A 16,063-nucleotide genomic window follows, 5' to 3' on the forward strand; every position below is an offset into this window, starting at 1 on the left:
GAGTATGAAGGATATAGAACTGTTGGAATGGGTGCAGAGGAGGGCCACAAAGACGATCGGAGGGCTGGAGCACCTCTGCTGAGAGGACAGGCTGAGAGAGTTGGAATTGTTCAGCCTGGAGAAGGGAAGGCTCAGAGGAGACCTTATAGTGGCCTTCCAGTACCTTGGGCCTACGAGAAGATAGGGAGGCAACTTTCCCAAGGGCATGGAGCAATAGGACAAGGGGGAACGGCTTTAAATTGGAAGGCAGAAGACATAGATTAGACATTAGGAAGAATTTCTTCACAGTGAGGGTGGTGAGGCCCTGGCCCAGGTTTCCCAGGGAAGCTGTGGCTGCCCCATCCCTGGAGGTGTTCCAGGCCAGGTTGGATGGGCCTTGGGCAGCCCCTGATGCAGCGGGATGTCCCTGCCCATGGCAGGGGGGTTGGAACTGGGTGGGCTTTGAGGTCCCTTCCAACTCAAACCATTCTATGATTCTAAGATTCTTAAGCTGCCAGGCATAAGAAAACAGATGAAGTGTTTCTATCTTTGCAACAGAAACTCTCAACATTTTTTTCTTGTTTTTTAAACTCAATGAATAAGTTAGATCAGATACTTACTTTTTTTCTTAAGCTAGATACCTAATATTAAGGTTTCATGGAACAGTTCAATCTCAAACTTAAATTAATCCTGAGCAAGTTTGCATTATACTACGAGATTATTTTTCTTTACGTACATCATCATTTCTTTACATACGTCACATTTAAATTAGAAAACATTTCAGCAAACCTGCTTCTGTGACTGTGTGGAAATAACACTGCACTTTTGTGTATCTAGTATATAATTTTGTCTGTACACTTAAAATTACTTTCCAGGGGAAAAAAACAGCAAAACATTAAAATGCACTTCATCCATAAAAAAAAAAAAAAAGCTTCTTAAAATATATGTTTAGAATAAATATATGTAAATTCCCATTTACAGTATTCATTCATCTTATAAAGAAACACACTTAAAAATCTCATGAAGGGTGCACTGAAACGTAATTTCTGGATATTTTAAACTGACTATCAACACTTTAAATGAAAATATTCTGCTGAAAAGCGAAAGAATGTCCTTGGGAATCCCCCTGAATCTTCTCTGCAAACGTCTTTTCAATCGTACAAACTTTGAAACGCTGCAAAAACCCGAAGGCAAGTTATTTCTCAAAAGTGGATGTTTCATGCTTTTCCCTTCCTCATTTATTCCATGCTATCGGGACAGGCTGAATGGGTTTTAGTGCCGTGGAGTTTAAATTGCTAAACAAGAGGCAAGTGTTATCGTTTGCTTTGGATATCTACAAGAAACATACAAAGCATTATAGCCGATTGCTTTTGTCTGTTCTTGATAACGCTCCAGTTGCTTCTGAAAGATACGTCTGGTTCCCCACCCTGGGAAGCACAGATCATGAGTAACTCAGAAATTACGCGTTAGCTTCGCGTCATGCCTCGCTTTAGAACAAAGTACCCGTCCGCGTATTTTAGCACTTATTTTGAAAAGCACGGGGATAGTGTTGTATAATGATATTTGAGCTTTTCCGATTTCCAGTCTAGAATGCCTAATGAAGCGACTGTTCCAGCCTGCCCCGCTCGCTGCCTGTGTGATCCTCCAGTTCTTCCCGGGTTCTGATTTCGCATTTCCAACGAAGCTGAACCGACAAAGCGTGAAAGTGGTCTAAAAGGAAAAACAAAGAAAGTGACCCTGCTTTCACTCTGCCAAGACTAATCAATATTCCAGAAGCTCAGCTTTCCCTTCTCCTCTGATGTTTTTCTGGGGTTTTTTTTTTTTCAGAGTTGGACTGACAGTCTCCTCCCCTTTCCTTAAGTTACAGTGATAGTAAGTTGTTGTATTCCCGCACATGCAGATTGTCAGTTTTCTCTGCCTCCCGCTCGCTCAGCTCGCAGCTCTGTTGCATTTGCTGGGAAAACCCTTCCTTATCCGCCACCACCGTGTTCTTAAAGAACTGAAGATCTGAAAAGGTGAGCCGCTTGTTTCATTTGGTGGGGTTCTGAGTACAAAGTCTTAATTTTTCACTCTCTGCCTTTGTCTGTTAATGTAACCATCTTTCTGGCTGCACCCATGTTTTTCTTGATCTTAATGTAATTTCTAAAGGACGGATTAGCAGCGTTACTAACCTTGTAAAGAAAAGGCACTGTGAATTATTATTTCTTGCTACAAAATACTATAATTCAATCTTCTCAAAACAATCCTGCTTGTACACTACAGCTGTGTCCAAGCTAGAATATTCACCAATTTAAATACCTCAGTCTCAGACTGTTTCCACTCTCTAAAGAAGCAAAGCATAGAGCATTCTGTTAAAATGCAGAGAGAATATTGCACTGAAGTGCCAGTCTTGAAACATATGGCAGAATCAGTGACCAAATCCCTCCAAAATATATTTGTTACAACACAGTAGTTCCTCTAAAGCACTCTGTTTGAAAATCCTGCATATTTATATTCTAAACACTACCTTAAAAAAAAAAAAAATATATATATATATTTGGGCAGTAGAGTCATTGAAAGTAAGATGTTAGATTTGGACTTTGTACAAATGGAGAGAGATTTCAGCAGAAACAACACTATCCGTTTTTTGCCAGTGTATTAACTAAGACTTCAGAAAATGAGATTCTCAGTCTGGAAAATATCTTTGTGCAGGCTCCATTATTAAACAAATTCATACCAAGCAGCCACCAAAAAAAAAAAAAATCATTTAAAGATGAAAAATAATGTCCTAATAACAGACTTTTTCAATATTTAAAACTTTTAAGGTTGATTCAGTGCCTGATTTTTAAAAATCACATTATAAATCCATAATTGCTGTCAGGCCAAGCTGAGTACTACTTTGCTATGTGAGCTTGTTTTACAGTCTGAAGCAACAAGCTAAGTGGGATATAACTTCGGATGTTTTACAGATGTGCTCTCAATAGTTTATACACTTCAAAGGTTAGTATTATCAACACAAAACTGTCAAAGGCGTATCTTCTAAATAGTGGCTGAGGGGTAAATAAACTATTCCTGCTGCACTTTGCCATGTGAAAAGGAGGAATTCAGCCAATGCATTCAACCATTTAAGAACATTTGAAATGCAGAACATGCTAAATGTACCAGTTCAAGCAAAATATTCCTCTCCAATGGTTAACGTGAAGGTGAGCTAGAATTTTTTTCACATAATATGGGCCTGCTTAACAGATGAAAAGTGAGCCTGACAGTTTGAAACTTTATAGAACCTTATGCTCCTATGAATTGTATGAATTTTACATTAGTATATCCCTAACAACTGCAAAAAAAAAGTTACCCCTGGGTTTTACAGCATGACATCAACTCAGTTTAACTTCTGAAGACACAGGACATGTATTTGATCAGTCCATTCAATCCTTCTTTCCAAGAGTACTTAACAATCATTGAGGCTATGTATCAAAACTTGCAATTAACAACTTAGATATTACAAATAATAAAATATTTACTAAAATATAAGGAATATTTTCTTCCACTTAAACGTATGGCTAATCATTGCTTTAAAACCTTATTGCAATATTTGATATTTCTTGGTTTGCAGGTTTCTCCAATACCTCCCACAGAAAAGATCCTTCCACTTTTCTGAAGGGATACTGACAGAAGTTTATTGTAAAAGAAAACTCTCTGCAAGATAGATGACTAAAGGTAACGGAGAAGATCCAAAAACTGGAAGTAGGATGGAACGCATTCAACAAGGAGTCAGGAAACGTACACTTTTGGCAAAAAAAAAAGTGCAGAGCATAACAAAGGATGATGTTAAAAGTTATTTATTGAGGAATGCTTTTGTGCTCTTCACCGTTGTTGCTGTGATTCTTGGTGAGTAATTTGTTCAATAGGAATATTCTGTTCTCTAGTGCATTTGACAATGACGATTTGCCTGGGCAATTTGCATTACAAATGAGATCCCAAATTCTTCTGCACTGATAAGAATGTTCTGGCTTGGAGAGATTTGGCTTTGACAGCTGCATGTTGAAGTTTAGGGAAGAGCCATTTTAATTATTCTGGTGTCCCTAAGGAGAAAAATCAGCTGCTTTATGGATTCTTCTCTTAAAGAATCAGATACAATAACTGAATTGAATGTTTTCTTTGAAATCTTTTTCCACTAAAGATATCTGCAGCAAAATACTGAGGATGAAACTTTTATTCACCTAACTATATAAAAAAAACATGGCTTGCAATGACAAACGGAAGTCCTCAAGTAACGTAATGAAGTGACATTTCTAAGCAAATGTATTTCTCTGTGTATTAGAATCTCAATCTTTTCAGTTTTCCCTTGGCAAATGCAAACCCATCAAACCTAAGCACAAGCTTATGCTCTCTTAGTCACTCACAATCTTAGAAGTGCATCTTTCAGATGCAACTGGGGCAACAATGGCAATGTTACTTATTCAAAGGGCTGCAAGGTAACACCTGATTAAATATCTTCTTAGAGTATATTGAGAGGAATCCAAAACATCAAACAACATTTAGAGTTGGAAAGCACCAAAATGTACATTTAGAATACAAATTTTGAATTTACATTAGAAATAGAGTCTTCTGAGAAAAATGTACAACTTTAAAAACAAGTTGTCCTTTATGTAATTACATGATCACTTTTGGTAGGTTTTTTTTTTTCAACTATAGATTTTCTAAATGACACCATATGTTCCGTGAAATATCTTCCTTGATAGTGTGAGCAAGAACATTAAGGCGTTACTATGCTACATTCATTTCTATTTTTTTAAATTACTTAAAAATCTAAAACTGTGAATATTCTCATGTAAATCCACATGTTAGCACTTAAAGATAAGGGTATCTCAAACATATGGAGAGCCTAATGTCCTTATTAATGCTATTCCCTTTAAACTGCCTGCCATATTTCTACAACTGTTTTAGGAATTAAAATTTTAAGGCTTTACTATCATTGTTGTATGATACCACATCTGCAGGGTTATTTTAAATTAATTTCAGGTTAGATGGTCTTTTTTGGGGAGACAATTGTATTAATTTGCCTATTGGTAAAACAAAGTAGTTTGTTCCTGTAACAGAAATGTCTGTCCCTGATGTTTACCAACAGTATACGATGAAAAATGCTTTAATTCCTAAATAAGAACTTGCTCAGTTCAAAAAAACCCATTAATATCAGAGGTATCATAGTTAAGCAATCTTATCTACAATGGTCAGCAAAGGCAGAACAATTAAGCAGATTTTTAAACACCTTCCAACCTCAAAGCAATGCAACTCTTAGTTGTCAGCTGTCCATACTGCACAAGACCAAAGTGAAATTGCAATTTTTTTCACTGTCATTTACCTCCTGTGTGAATCCTGTAAATTTGACAATGTAGGAAAAGAAATGTAGGCTGGGCAAGTGTTTTTACTGTTATTGCATATCCTAATTAACTTCACATGATCAGTGGCGAATGTCTGCCCACAGCTCCACTAACACCTACAGCAACAGCAGAGTACCAGTAAGGCTGGAATGCAACTTGGAGTACAAATTAAAATGTGCAGCCTAGGATGAGCTGGCTGCTTCAGTTTGCTCATGAACAAACGGACATATCTGGTGTAGTACCTGGGTAAAAAAATCTCCTCATCACTGTGATGTAATACACCAAAATTCTCTTACATTTGTTATTTGTGCTGTTATTTTACAGTACATATATATGATTAAAACAGTAAGTTCGCACTTTGTAGCTCATAAAAAAGTAAGGTTTTTTTTTTTCCCGGGGAGTTTGTTGCCTTTGTGGAAATATTCAGAAATAGAGAACAGTTGTCTAAAGAGTTTAGAAAGCTCTCAGTGGTTTGACTCCATCTGTCTGGTTTGGCAAGGACTAAATTATCATCTTTCAGTTGTTTGGTGATCTGAGGAATATCAGATGGTGGGCTTGATCCCTTTCCTGCAGACAGTAATTGACTTTGCAAAATTAACCCACCAATTAACACCATTGGATGTCTCATCAGAGATGCTTGGACGCAAGTGTAGGTGGAAACCAAACTATATTCGGGCCAGGGCTGAATAATTTACAAGAAATTGTGCTTAATACTCTCTATAATCTAAATAGACACGGCACCAGATTTTAGGGCTGTCAGTCCCGCGGTTTTCATAAAAACTAAACTCACGAATAGCATCATTTTAGCTTTAAAGAGAGCAAAATTTATTCAGAAACGTTTCTTTGAGGCCTCTTTTGTCAAGGGACTAACATGAAAATGTATATTTAATACATTTTATTTATATATATATATATATAAATATATTTATAGAACATTTCTGATTTCTTTGCTGAGCAGGGTTGATGCTGATAGAGGTAAGGTTAATAGGGTAATACATCTTAGCCCAGTTTCAGGACTGTGGTTTGCAACAAGGACTTGAGTTTGTGTCTGTGCAGACATGCTCTTTGTTATATAGTGAGTAGCTGCAACATGCATTTGTTTGTGTTGCATATAGTCCCAGAAGACTTTCTGGCATGCACATGATGAGGAGAAATATGGCCTTTTACCCTGACTTGTGCTACCCAGACTTGTGTTACCCTGATTCTGAACTGAATTCTACACTCAGTTCCCTAGCTGCTACAACACAAATCCAATTAATCTTTAAAAACTTAATGAGAAAGTGCGAGAAGTTACAATTCATGTCGCAAATTGCTTGGCAGTATTCTCCATTTCCGAAAAACCTCATGGAAGTTCCTTCTGACTTCACATTTTGCATAGGTAGGTCTGTCTAGCACATCATTATCGTTGTTGCGTTTCTTAGTGAAATTTAAGCTGCTTTCAAGGCCTCTGAGAAACTTGGAGAAAAGAGTGATCAGTGCATGAGTTATGGGATTCTTCTGGTACATCAAGAAATACTAAATTAGTTTCCTGCAGTGGATCTTGGCAAGAGGCAATAGATGAGAACAATTATCTGAAGTGAATTTGGGAAGCTGACCACTGGTAAATTCAGAGTGTCGCGGTGACCGGTAGCACTTTAAGGTAGGCTGGGGGTCATTGTGGCTCATGGAAAGTCTGCAGGAAGCCTTGCAAACTTTGAAGTGCTGGCCAAATTACTGGCAACATCTCAGGCAGTGCCCTCTCTCCCACGCTACTTAGCTCCATCATCCTGTCCCCAAAATGCCTTCCTTTCAGATACCCTTCCTTAAGCAAACTGTCTTGATTCTCTGCTACTTACCTCCCATTTTCCAAAAATGCCACAGGAGCCCAGACTTTACTCTGGCAGAATTCCTAAATGCCAAAGAATCTCCTGTGGATTCTGAACTTGTGCTGTAGGAAAGATCGAGACACACAGGGCTCCTCAGAAGAGATCTTGAGAAGCAGAAACACTGTTTTAATTGAGGAGCTCAGTGAAGCTGAGGAGTGGAGTATTAGAAAAAGCAGTTTCTGCATAGTTATGAAGCTATTATAGCTCCAAATCATTAGCTAGAGTTCTCTTAACACTGCTGAAGCTATACGCTGCAGTTGCGTTGGGATGGTCAAGGGAGATGGAGATAGATCCAGTTTTATTCTCTGGCTACCTGACCGCTGAAGGGAGCACAGGACTGGCTGTGTCATTGGACCCAGCCTTCTCTAATTGCAGGCGATTTCGTATTGTATATGAATGTAGAGAGGCGCATCCATGTATTTTACAACGCCGTGCATCATACACGTAAGGTTCCAAATCTTTCCAACAAATTCTTAAAAATAAACTAGTTAAAAGTACAGGAAGAAGACAGGAGAGCTGAAGGCATTGCCAATGTCCCTATGCCTTTGGAAAAAATTGAGCTGTTAAATAAACTTGCAGATGACCCTTTATAACACAGAATAAAAAAACCCACAGCTTAAAATGGGTCCCAAGAGGTATGAGTCTGTAATATGCAGATAGAGAGAATCCTGGATAACGCCCACAAAACAGACAAGCCCCTGTGTGTGAAACAACATCTTTTCTGCTGCTGGCAGATCCTCTCTATCCACTGAAGCCTGAAGCTGACATAACCCAGAGAAAGGTATTTGACCCCATTACACACTGACAATGAACACGATGACAGTGCCTAAGGCAGCCTTGGTAAAATTTGCATGAGAACAAAGCAAATATCCATCACTTACAGGAGAAACAGCTGTGGGAGGTGAGTGCCAGGTGAGAGAACAGTTAAAATATGAACAGAGACAAGTGATACCAGACAAAAGATTAAGATACATACAAGAAAATCAAGACAGCTGAGGAGAAATTAATTCTATTCACGCAGAATTTAGAGGCTGTCTCTCCTGAAGAATCTGCCCAGCACAATTGTTTTCTCCCTGAGTGACAAAAACTCCTTAAGTAACATTCTCAAAAAATTGCTAAGCAAAACCTTAATTCTTTTTCTAAATTAAAAAACAGTTACAACTTTGTGGGAAAAAAAAGGAAAAGCCAAGATCCAGAATAAGACTTAAAAATTCAAGAGAGATGATCCTTTTCAGAAGGGAGACAGAATACAGAAATACAAATTGATTTCTGCTATCAAGTACATGGTAACTAAAGTCAGACTGAACTATGAACACTATGCTAGCATAGCAGTTACTTGCAAAATAAAATTATGTTAATTTATTATCACCATCTTAATTTCTTACCATACAATCTGGCGTTATTGAAATGAAACAACTCTGGTTGTTGTACTCCCATACATGACACAGAGTAGCAACAACAAATTTGACTACTTCATGAATCACAGTTGCGCATTCTGGAGACAGCAGCTGTGCATGTATGCAGAGCAAAGATACAAAATGTGCTAAATATAGACTTACTAACTTCTTATTTGCTCTGAATTGTCAAATCGGTGGACTTACGAAGTAGTATTCAGAAGCAGTATGTCTGAGAGGTCTCAAAACTATTCAGAGAAACACACATTTGGTGGTCTCTTCAAACTGTGAAAGGGAAGATGAGACTCAAAATTATCTATAGAGATTAAATTTAAATTTATTTTCGTAATACTAATTCCTACGAAGTAGATTTCGAGAATATCCTGAGTGGAATGCAGAATCGTAGTCACATGAGACCTTTAGGATGTTTATGTGTTTTCTCAGAGATTTTACAAGAAAATTCCCTGTATGAGGGTAGAACATGGCAATTGTGCTGAAGGTTTCTTACAACAGAAACAGCGGTCATCTCAAAGACTATAAAAAAATATCTTGTGTTGAGCATCAAAGGAGACTAAAAAGAAATTCCAGCATGAAATGAGCCAGTACTACTAGGGCACTCATTTCCACTTTTCAGTAGGCATTCGCTGTAGTCACGACGGGGACAGCAAAGCAGTACAAAATCATAAGCAAGGTGCCAGTGATTTGTGTGCTGAGTAAATGTTTAATGTTGCTAGATCCTTACTAGCACCCCAGCTACTGTAAAGCTAGAACGAGTTCTCATCTGCACTGGAATGCTTTTAAGCTGGCCACAATGAAGGTGTAGCTGAAGATGGCATGTTCAGTTGTTTATGAATTCCTTAAACTTTCATTCATGTGGCTTAAAGTTCTTACACAATTTTTCGAAATAACCAGGCATCGAAAAGTTTCCAGGGATTTGATGATACTAAAGAAAATATATTTTTGTAAAACACTTATCTTTTTAGATGAATTAAGATGAAGTACATTTGAAAAATTATACAAAGAAATCCAGTATTAAAGAGGGGTTAGCAAAGCAGTTAAATCGTCTGCATTTTAATAAGGCTGCTGAAAATGTAAGATATAAATGCAAGCACTGTGAAATTTCATACCATAACGTCAGTTTCCAGATCAGCAGCTGAGAGATATTGACTTTTTTATTTTTCACACCTTGTTAAAAAAAAAATCGGATGTTCTGGAACCATCAGCTGCATAAAATAACCCATGCAGTCACATTAGCTGTGTATATCATCTGTCCATCCTCCCATTTCATTTACTGTGCATTCCCTTCAGATTTTGCACTTCATTCAGTTTTAGGTTACGACTCAGTAATCCCCTCACTACAAGAAGGACAACGTGGGGCTGGAGTACTACTGGAGAAGGGTAATGAGGCTGGGGAAGGTTCTGGAGCACAAGTCTTAAGAATAGGGAACTGGGGATGTTTAGTCTGAGGAAGAGGAGGCTGAGGGCAGACCTTAATGCTTTCTACAACTACCTGAGAGGAAGCTGTGGTGAGGCGGGTGTTAGTCTTTTCTGCCAAGTAAGGAGTGATAGGGCAACGGGACACAGCCTCGAGTTGCACCAGGGAAAGTTTAGACTGGATATTAGGTAAAGTTTCTTTACTGAAAGGGTTGTCAGTCATTGGAACAGGCTGCCCAGGGAAGTGGTGGAGTCACCATCCCTGGAGATGCTTGAAAGGCGTGTAGTTGTGGCACTTTGGGATATGGTTTAGTGGTGGACCTGGCAGTGCTAGGCTTACCATTGAACTCAATGATCTGAAAGGTCTTTTCCAGCCTAATAATTCCATGATTCTTTGGAATTCAGCATATTTTATCGTATCTTTGTTTCTCAGCATATTACAGCTCATTTCAAGCTGGAGCTTTGGGGCAATAAGGCAATACAAATGATAAAAAAAATAGTGAGGAGGTAAGAGATTTCACAAAATCGTAGAATGGGTTGTGTTAGAAGAGACCGTTAAAGGTCATCTAGTCCACTCTCCCTCTTCCTCCAACACCAATTTATCCAACTGTGTTGTTCACAGAGTATGTTCTGATGCCTAAAAAAGAACCAGGCCCCTGACCATGGAGTTTTAAATTAGTCACTGATTCAAGGAAAATAGACTATATAAAATAGAGACAAACCCATGGAAAATAAGGAAAGAACAAATGGAAATTCTCCTGGAGAAGTTTTACTGAGAGCTGGATTATTCCATCTATTATGCTAATTTGTTGAACTTGAAGTTGTACTGACACTGCCTGTACTTTTAATCAAAAGGATGAAACTTTTTAAAAATCATACAAAACCAGTTTATTTTCATGAGAGGTTTTATAACGCATTTTGTATGAAAAGAGAAAAAAAGTAGGTCCAGTGAACTGTAAAACAGCGAAAAGGTAAACAGATAAAAGCAGAAAAAGAGGCAAAACCCCTGAACGGTAACAGGAGAATCCCAGGGGTAATGAAGTGTTACAGATGTTGTGATCTTCTCCCATGTTCTTTCTCTTAGCAGCAGTTAAATTTACCTTTTGAATTCTTGTTCAATTTTGTAGATAGAAGAAATGCATTTTCTTGCTTGAAATTTGGCACGTCTGTGTACTTCCAATTGGCATGGGTAGAAGATTGTAAATGGAAATCAGCTTGACAGTTACAAAGTGTGAGCTTGGTTTTCACCATTTACTGTAACTTGGCGCAACTGAAAATTCATTTATTAAAAAAAATCAGTAAAAGATCAGGCTTAAGTGGTAAGCATTATTTACACTGAAACATTACCTGGTCCTTCAGACTGGCTCTTGCTAATGCACTTATTTTACTATTAACAAGAAGTAAATTACAAAAAAAAATTCAAATTGCCCTTGTGTGAAAATAGCAAGACCATTAATCAGAGAATTCCTGGGAGTACTAACAAAAGGCAATTGATAAATAAGGCTACTGCTTATATTTTGATGACTTGTAAAATAAATTAGACTTGGGAATGTATAAATTATACAAACACAAATGTACAATCTACTTCTTCAAAGACTAAAATGTAAGCAGAGGAAGCTGCATATGCAATGCGGATCTCAGAGCTGAGCGTCTTCTTACTACATGAGCAAGAGCGAGTAGACTCAAAACGGTAACCCCACAACTCCACAGGATAAGCATTTAACTGCCTAAAACTTGCCAGGAGAAAAACAAACAAACAAATAAACAAAGTTTGCATTCCTACTCCCACTCCTTTGTAAGTGCGTTAGGACCATGCAAGGTATTTTCACTGATTTCAAATCCAGCAGCACAAGAGCCCTCACCTTGGGAATGGTGTCAGCAGCACCTGAGGAATTGGCTTCCTTCACTTTCCGCTGTTCAAAAAGCAAGTTACAAGAGGATGCAATTCCACTATTCCTTCCAAAGTTGTGTCATCAGGCAAAAAGAAATGCAAGACTTTTAAAGGCAAATTCATATGCCAAGAGAGTGAAAGGTGGCATGATGATTTAACCGAATGGCTGAAACATCTATAACATGGAGCCCCAGGCTGTGAAATCTTTTTAGCAAGAACGGGAACACAGGTTATCCAAAATCCAGGCGATTCTCTGCATGCATGTGTCAGTTGTGTTCAGTTTCTAGGTTCCACAGGACCTAGCCTGGAATTAGACATATAGATGTTTAGGTCATGGCAATTAGGAGAAAAACACAATCAAAATAATGAGAAGTGAGGGGTCTTCCAAAACAAAAGACAAGTGCCCAGGAACTTTATAGATTTCCAGAACTAAGCTTTGTTATCTACAGCGACTTTGAAGGTCGCAGTTTGAACTCAGATACTTGCTGTGTAATTAAGTATTGTTCCAGGTGCCAGTTTCCCTTTGCCATTTTTGTGACCTTTAAGACAGGGAAGTGCCACCATAACACCCAACACTGAGAAGAGAGGTATCATAACCTGTACGGAGGTTACATCTAAATTAATGCTCTATGCTACAACATATCCTCAAGATGAGTTAATTCACAAGTTAAACATGAGACCTCTGTTTAATAAACAGAAATAAAACACTTCTGGAAATTCATGTGTTGAAAGAGACTGTTTACCAGTAAACTAAATAGATTGAAGGTTCTAGTTATGTATAGTTTCATAGTATGTCAAGGTTCTTAAAGTGGCTCAACTAACGAAATCAAGCAACTAGGCACTGAAAGCATCCTAGGTGTCTTTTTAAAAAGGTGGTAACATGATTCCATCATGAATTTCAGTCATGAACCCTATTTCGTTATTGAAAGAATTCCCTGAAGGATAAATCAAATATAAATCAAGGATTCTGGTAATGATGACAGCTGATACGGCAAAAGTCTTATATTCTACAACAGGAAATATTTCCTCTCGGTCTGTCTGGGTTGTTTGTATGTGTCAGAAAAATACCAGATTAAACAGATTTGTTAAAAAACTTAAACAAAATCTACCAAGTGAGTTATGTTCCATGACCCAAACAGTTCTGCCATAGGCATATCTTGATTCAACAAAATACTTAATCGTCAGTGGCAAACGTCTCAGTCACAGATATAGTCTATCAGCACTGAGCTAAATTAACAGGTGGTTTTGTAGGAATGAAAAGCTGGCATTACTCCATAGAGACAGGAATTCATAATTTGAATGTCCCACAAATGATAGTGTAAAATTTCATATCAAGGAAGCCAATCCCACAAAGAAATGTCTTAAAGTGTATATCTAAGATGTAGTTTAAAACAAACAAACAAACAAACAAATAAAGGCAGCTACCAAGGTCTGCCTTCAGGCTCTCTGTTAAACTACACTAGAAGTTATTCAGAGCAGCGCTCTGTTTTCTGATCAAGTTTGCACATATTTCTTCACGTTAGGGGATCTCAGTCTCGTTGACTGTGATTCCTCAGTGTTACAGTACTGTAAAAAAAGACTCGTAGAGATGGGCTGCTGAAACTGTAGTAGAGAAAAACACGTTCCAGGGGTGTTAAGGTCTACGTCAGCTTCTAGTTGAAGTAAAACAAGAAAGAAAGAAAGGTTAATGTAAGAAAGGAACTACATAAACGTTAAGAAATCAGCTTTCTTAAGTGTTGAGAAGTATTCTTTATGGGATTAAAAACATCATTAGTCAAGAAGTTGAAGCAGTAATGTAGACCCAGGCGTGAAAAAAAGCAGTTATTACACCAAAGTTGTAAAGCACAGAGTACTACCATAATTCCAAACAATGCATCACAACATATCATCTGGGATGTAGTGTAAATGCCTTATACTTTTTATATGCATAGTAAGAGAGGACTCTTGGGTTTTGATGGAATTATTTGGGTGTATTTGATTGAAAGTATTTTTTCTATAGATCAAGGGCTAGTAAGAGTACATAAACTATGAGCAGTTTATCTTTCAATTATATTAAAGGATGAAATTAGGACTAATGTTCCTGTTGCATAAAGAACAATCTGCTTCAGTGCCAGCAGTGAAAACTTCTTCATTCCACATCTTCTACAAATGCCCTGCAATAGCGTGTCTTATAAATAGCAACAAAAGACAAATGAAGGATGGGAAATAAATACAGAAACAGTTCAAGGAAAACAATGAAAAAAATAAGAAAAAAAATTTGAAGGCAAATAGAGAAGCAGAAGTTGAATAAAAGGAGAACAATCTTTTGGATGTGCCCTCAAAGGAGGAAAATTACCTTCTAGGTGAGGAAGAAGGGCAAATGAGTCATGTAACTAGAGAGAGAATGGGAAAAACATGTGAAGTGTACACTGGAACCAAAAAGTAGCAAAGGACAGATTTCAGTGAACTTTTAATAAACTTTTTAACAGCACTCAGATACTATTATATGCAGTACCTTGTAGAACAGTGTTTTTACTCGTTCCTTATTTACATCCATTCTTACTTGCATCTTTAGAATCCCCATTCCAATCATATACCTTCTGTCCACAAAATCCAAGAGAAGCTGCTGGGTCTGCACATAAAGACAACATGCAAGTGCCCAGCCATAGTTACAAAGGTGTTTCAGGACCTGAAAGAGGTGCCTGAAGTTAGACAGTGGCAGGCAGAGATTTTGAGCATCTTGATTTTGAACTGCGAATTAATTGCCTACGTATCTGTGTTAATCTATCTGTAAACAGCCATAAAATACATTAATATTATCAAATGCCTCTGAATCTTTGCTTATTCTAACTGAACAGCTATGTTAGAAGTGTGCTGTGGTGTTTTGGAAGGTAATAATTTGCATTGGATAAAACAAATCTGGAGGAACAGTTTCAGGAGGCAGATGTTCCTGATGCACAGTGACTGCAGTACTGCAGCTTTTCAGTATAGCTGAGAGCACTGTGGCACTTCGTGACTGCTGAGCAAAGGTAATACACTGACCTCTCTTCTGACGCAGGGAACAACTCCTTGAGATGAATGTAACTCCCATCTCACTATAAATTTGCATTTCTCTGGACATGTCTCTTATTAAATCCTTGGAATTCTGTCCGCGTGGAATTGGAGGCTTTTTGGCCGGATGCTTTCTATCTTTCAGAGCTTAATAGAGGCAGCAGTTTTGTTTAAATCACTTAGTGCCTGGAAGACTTGGGGGTGCATGTATGCATGCAGAGTAGGCTCTACAGCATGTGGACAAAGACTTTACTACTCACAGAAGAGCCAGACCACAAACCAGAAAGTGTCATCCAGAGCTACTATGGGTAGTCCGATAAGCACGGTGCTTGAATAAGGTATGCATGTGTTTTATATACAGATAAAGCAGGTAGCTCGTTCTTCCCAATGGAATTGTCAGCAACTTGTGAGTTACCACTTTGCTGCTAGAACCATCTCATACCACAATATGTCATATCATTGGGATCTTCTGGATCCAAAACATGTCTAAGATATTTAGCGCTTCTACAGTACCTCTCTCACGACTCCCCTAGTGATATTTCTACAGCAAAGGAAAGGTAGCTATTTGTGCTCAAATTAACCCATATTTCTCTTCAACATAACCACCTGTAAGAGCTACTTGGAGCACAGGTGCTTAAGCTCTCTACTACACAGGAACCATCTAGTTAAAAGAGAAGGAATATACGACAGAAAATATACTCCTGTGCATGTGAGATTCTCGGCAGATGAGAGCTGTGAAGGAATAACAGCTAGTTTATTAAGCCAATTGATACTTGGTCTTCTTTGGGTCTGAAATAGAGAAGACAGTTCTTCTCTATTATGGAAAACAATTTTTCTGAATTCATCCACAGGAGAATAGAATTGAAAAAAAATTAAGCTAGCTATTAGCTCCAATTCTGAATTGCCATAGGAAGAGTTATTATTAAGGATGCTTAGGGATACATTTCTTTGGTTGATTAAATAAGTCCTTCCTCTGTCTCTGGCTGCATATTTCCAGCCCTAAATGTTTGCCTTCCTCCCTTGCCGTCATACCAGCACCATCATCATCTAACATAGCAGTAAACCTGTCCAAGAAAATAATTCGGCAGAAAACTAATCCAGTAAGGAATA

The 16,063-nt window shown here is 38.0% G+C and overlaps 1 protein-coding gene across 1 annotated transcript in view; it reads left to right on the plus strand.

The window, feature by feature from the left end:
* The first annotated feature begins 1,481 nt into the window (after positions 1-1,481).
* Positions 1,482-16,063, plus strand: part of SLC1A3 (solute carrier family 1 member 3) — a 65,773-nt gene continuing 51,191 nt past the window's right edge. Inside the window, exons 1-2 of the mRNA XM_054054632.1 lie at positions 1,482-1,994; positions 3,572-3,846. Coding sequence (XP_053910607.1) covers positions 3,666-3,846 — 181 coding nt within the window. The 5' untranslated portion in view covers positions 1,482-1,994; positions 3,572-3,665. The remainder of the gene's footprint in view (positions 1,995-3,571; positions 3,847-16,063) is intronic.

This window comes from Cuculus canorus, chromosome Z (assembly GCF_017976375.1).
Source record: "Cuculus canorus isolate bCucCan1 chromosome Z, bCucCan1.pri, whole genome shotgun sequence".
NCBI lineage: Eukaryota > Metazoa > Chordata > Aves > Cuculiformes > Cuculidae > Cuculus > Cuculus canorus.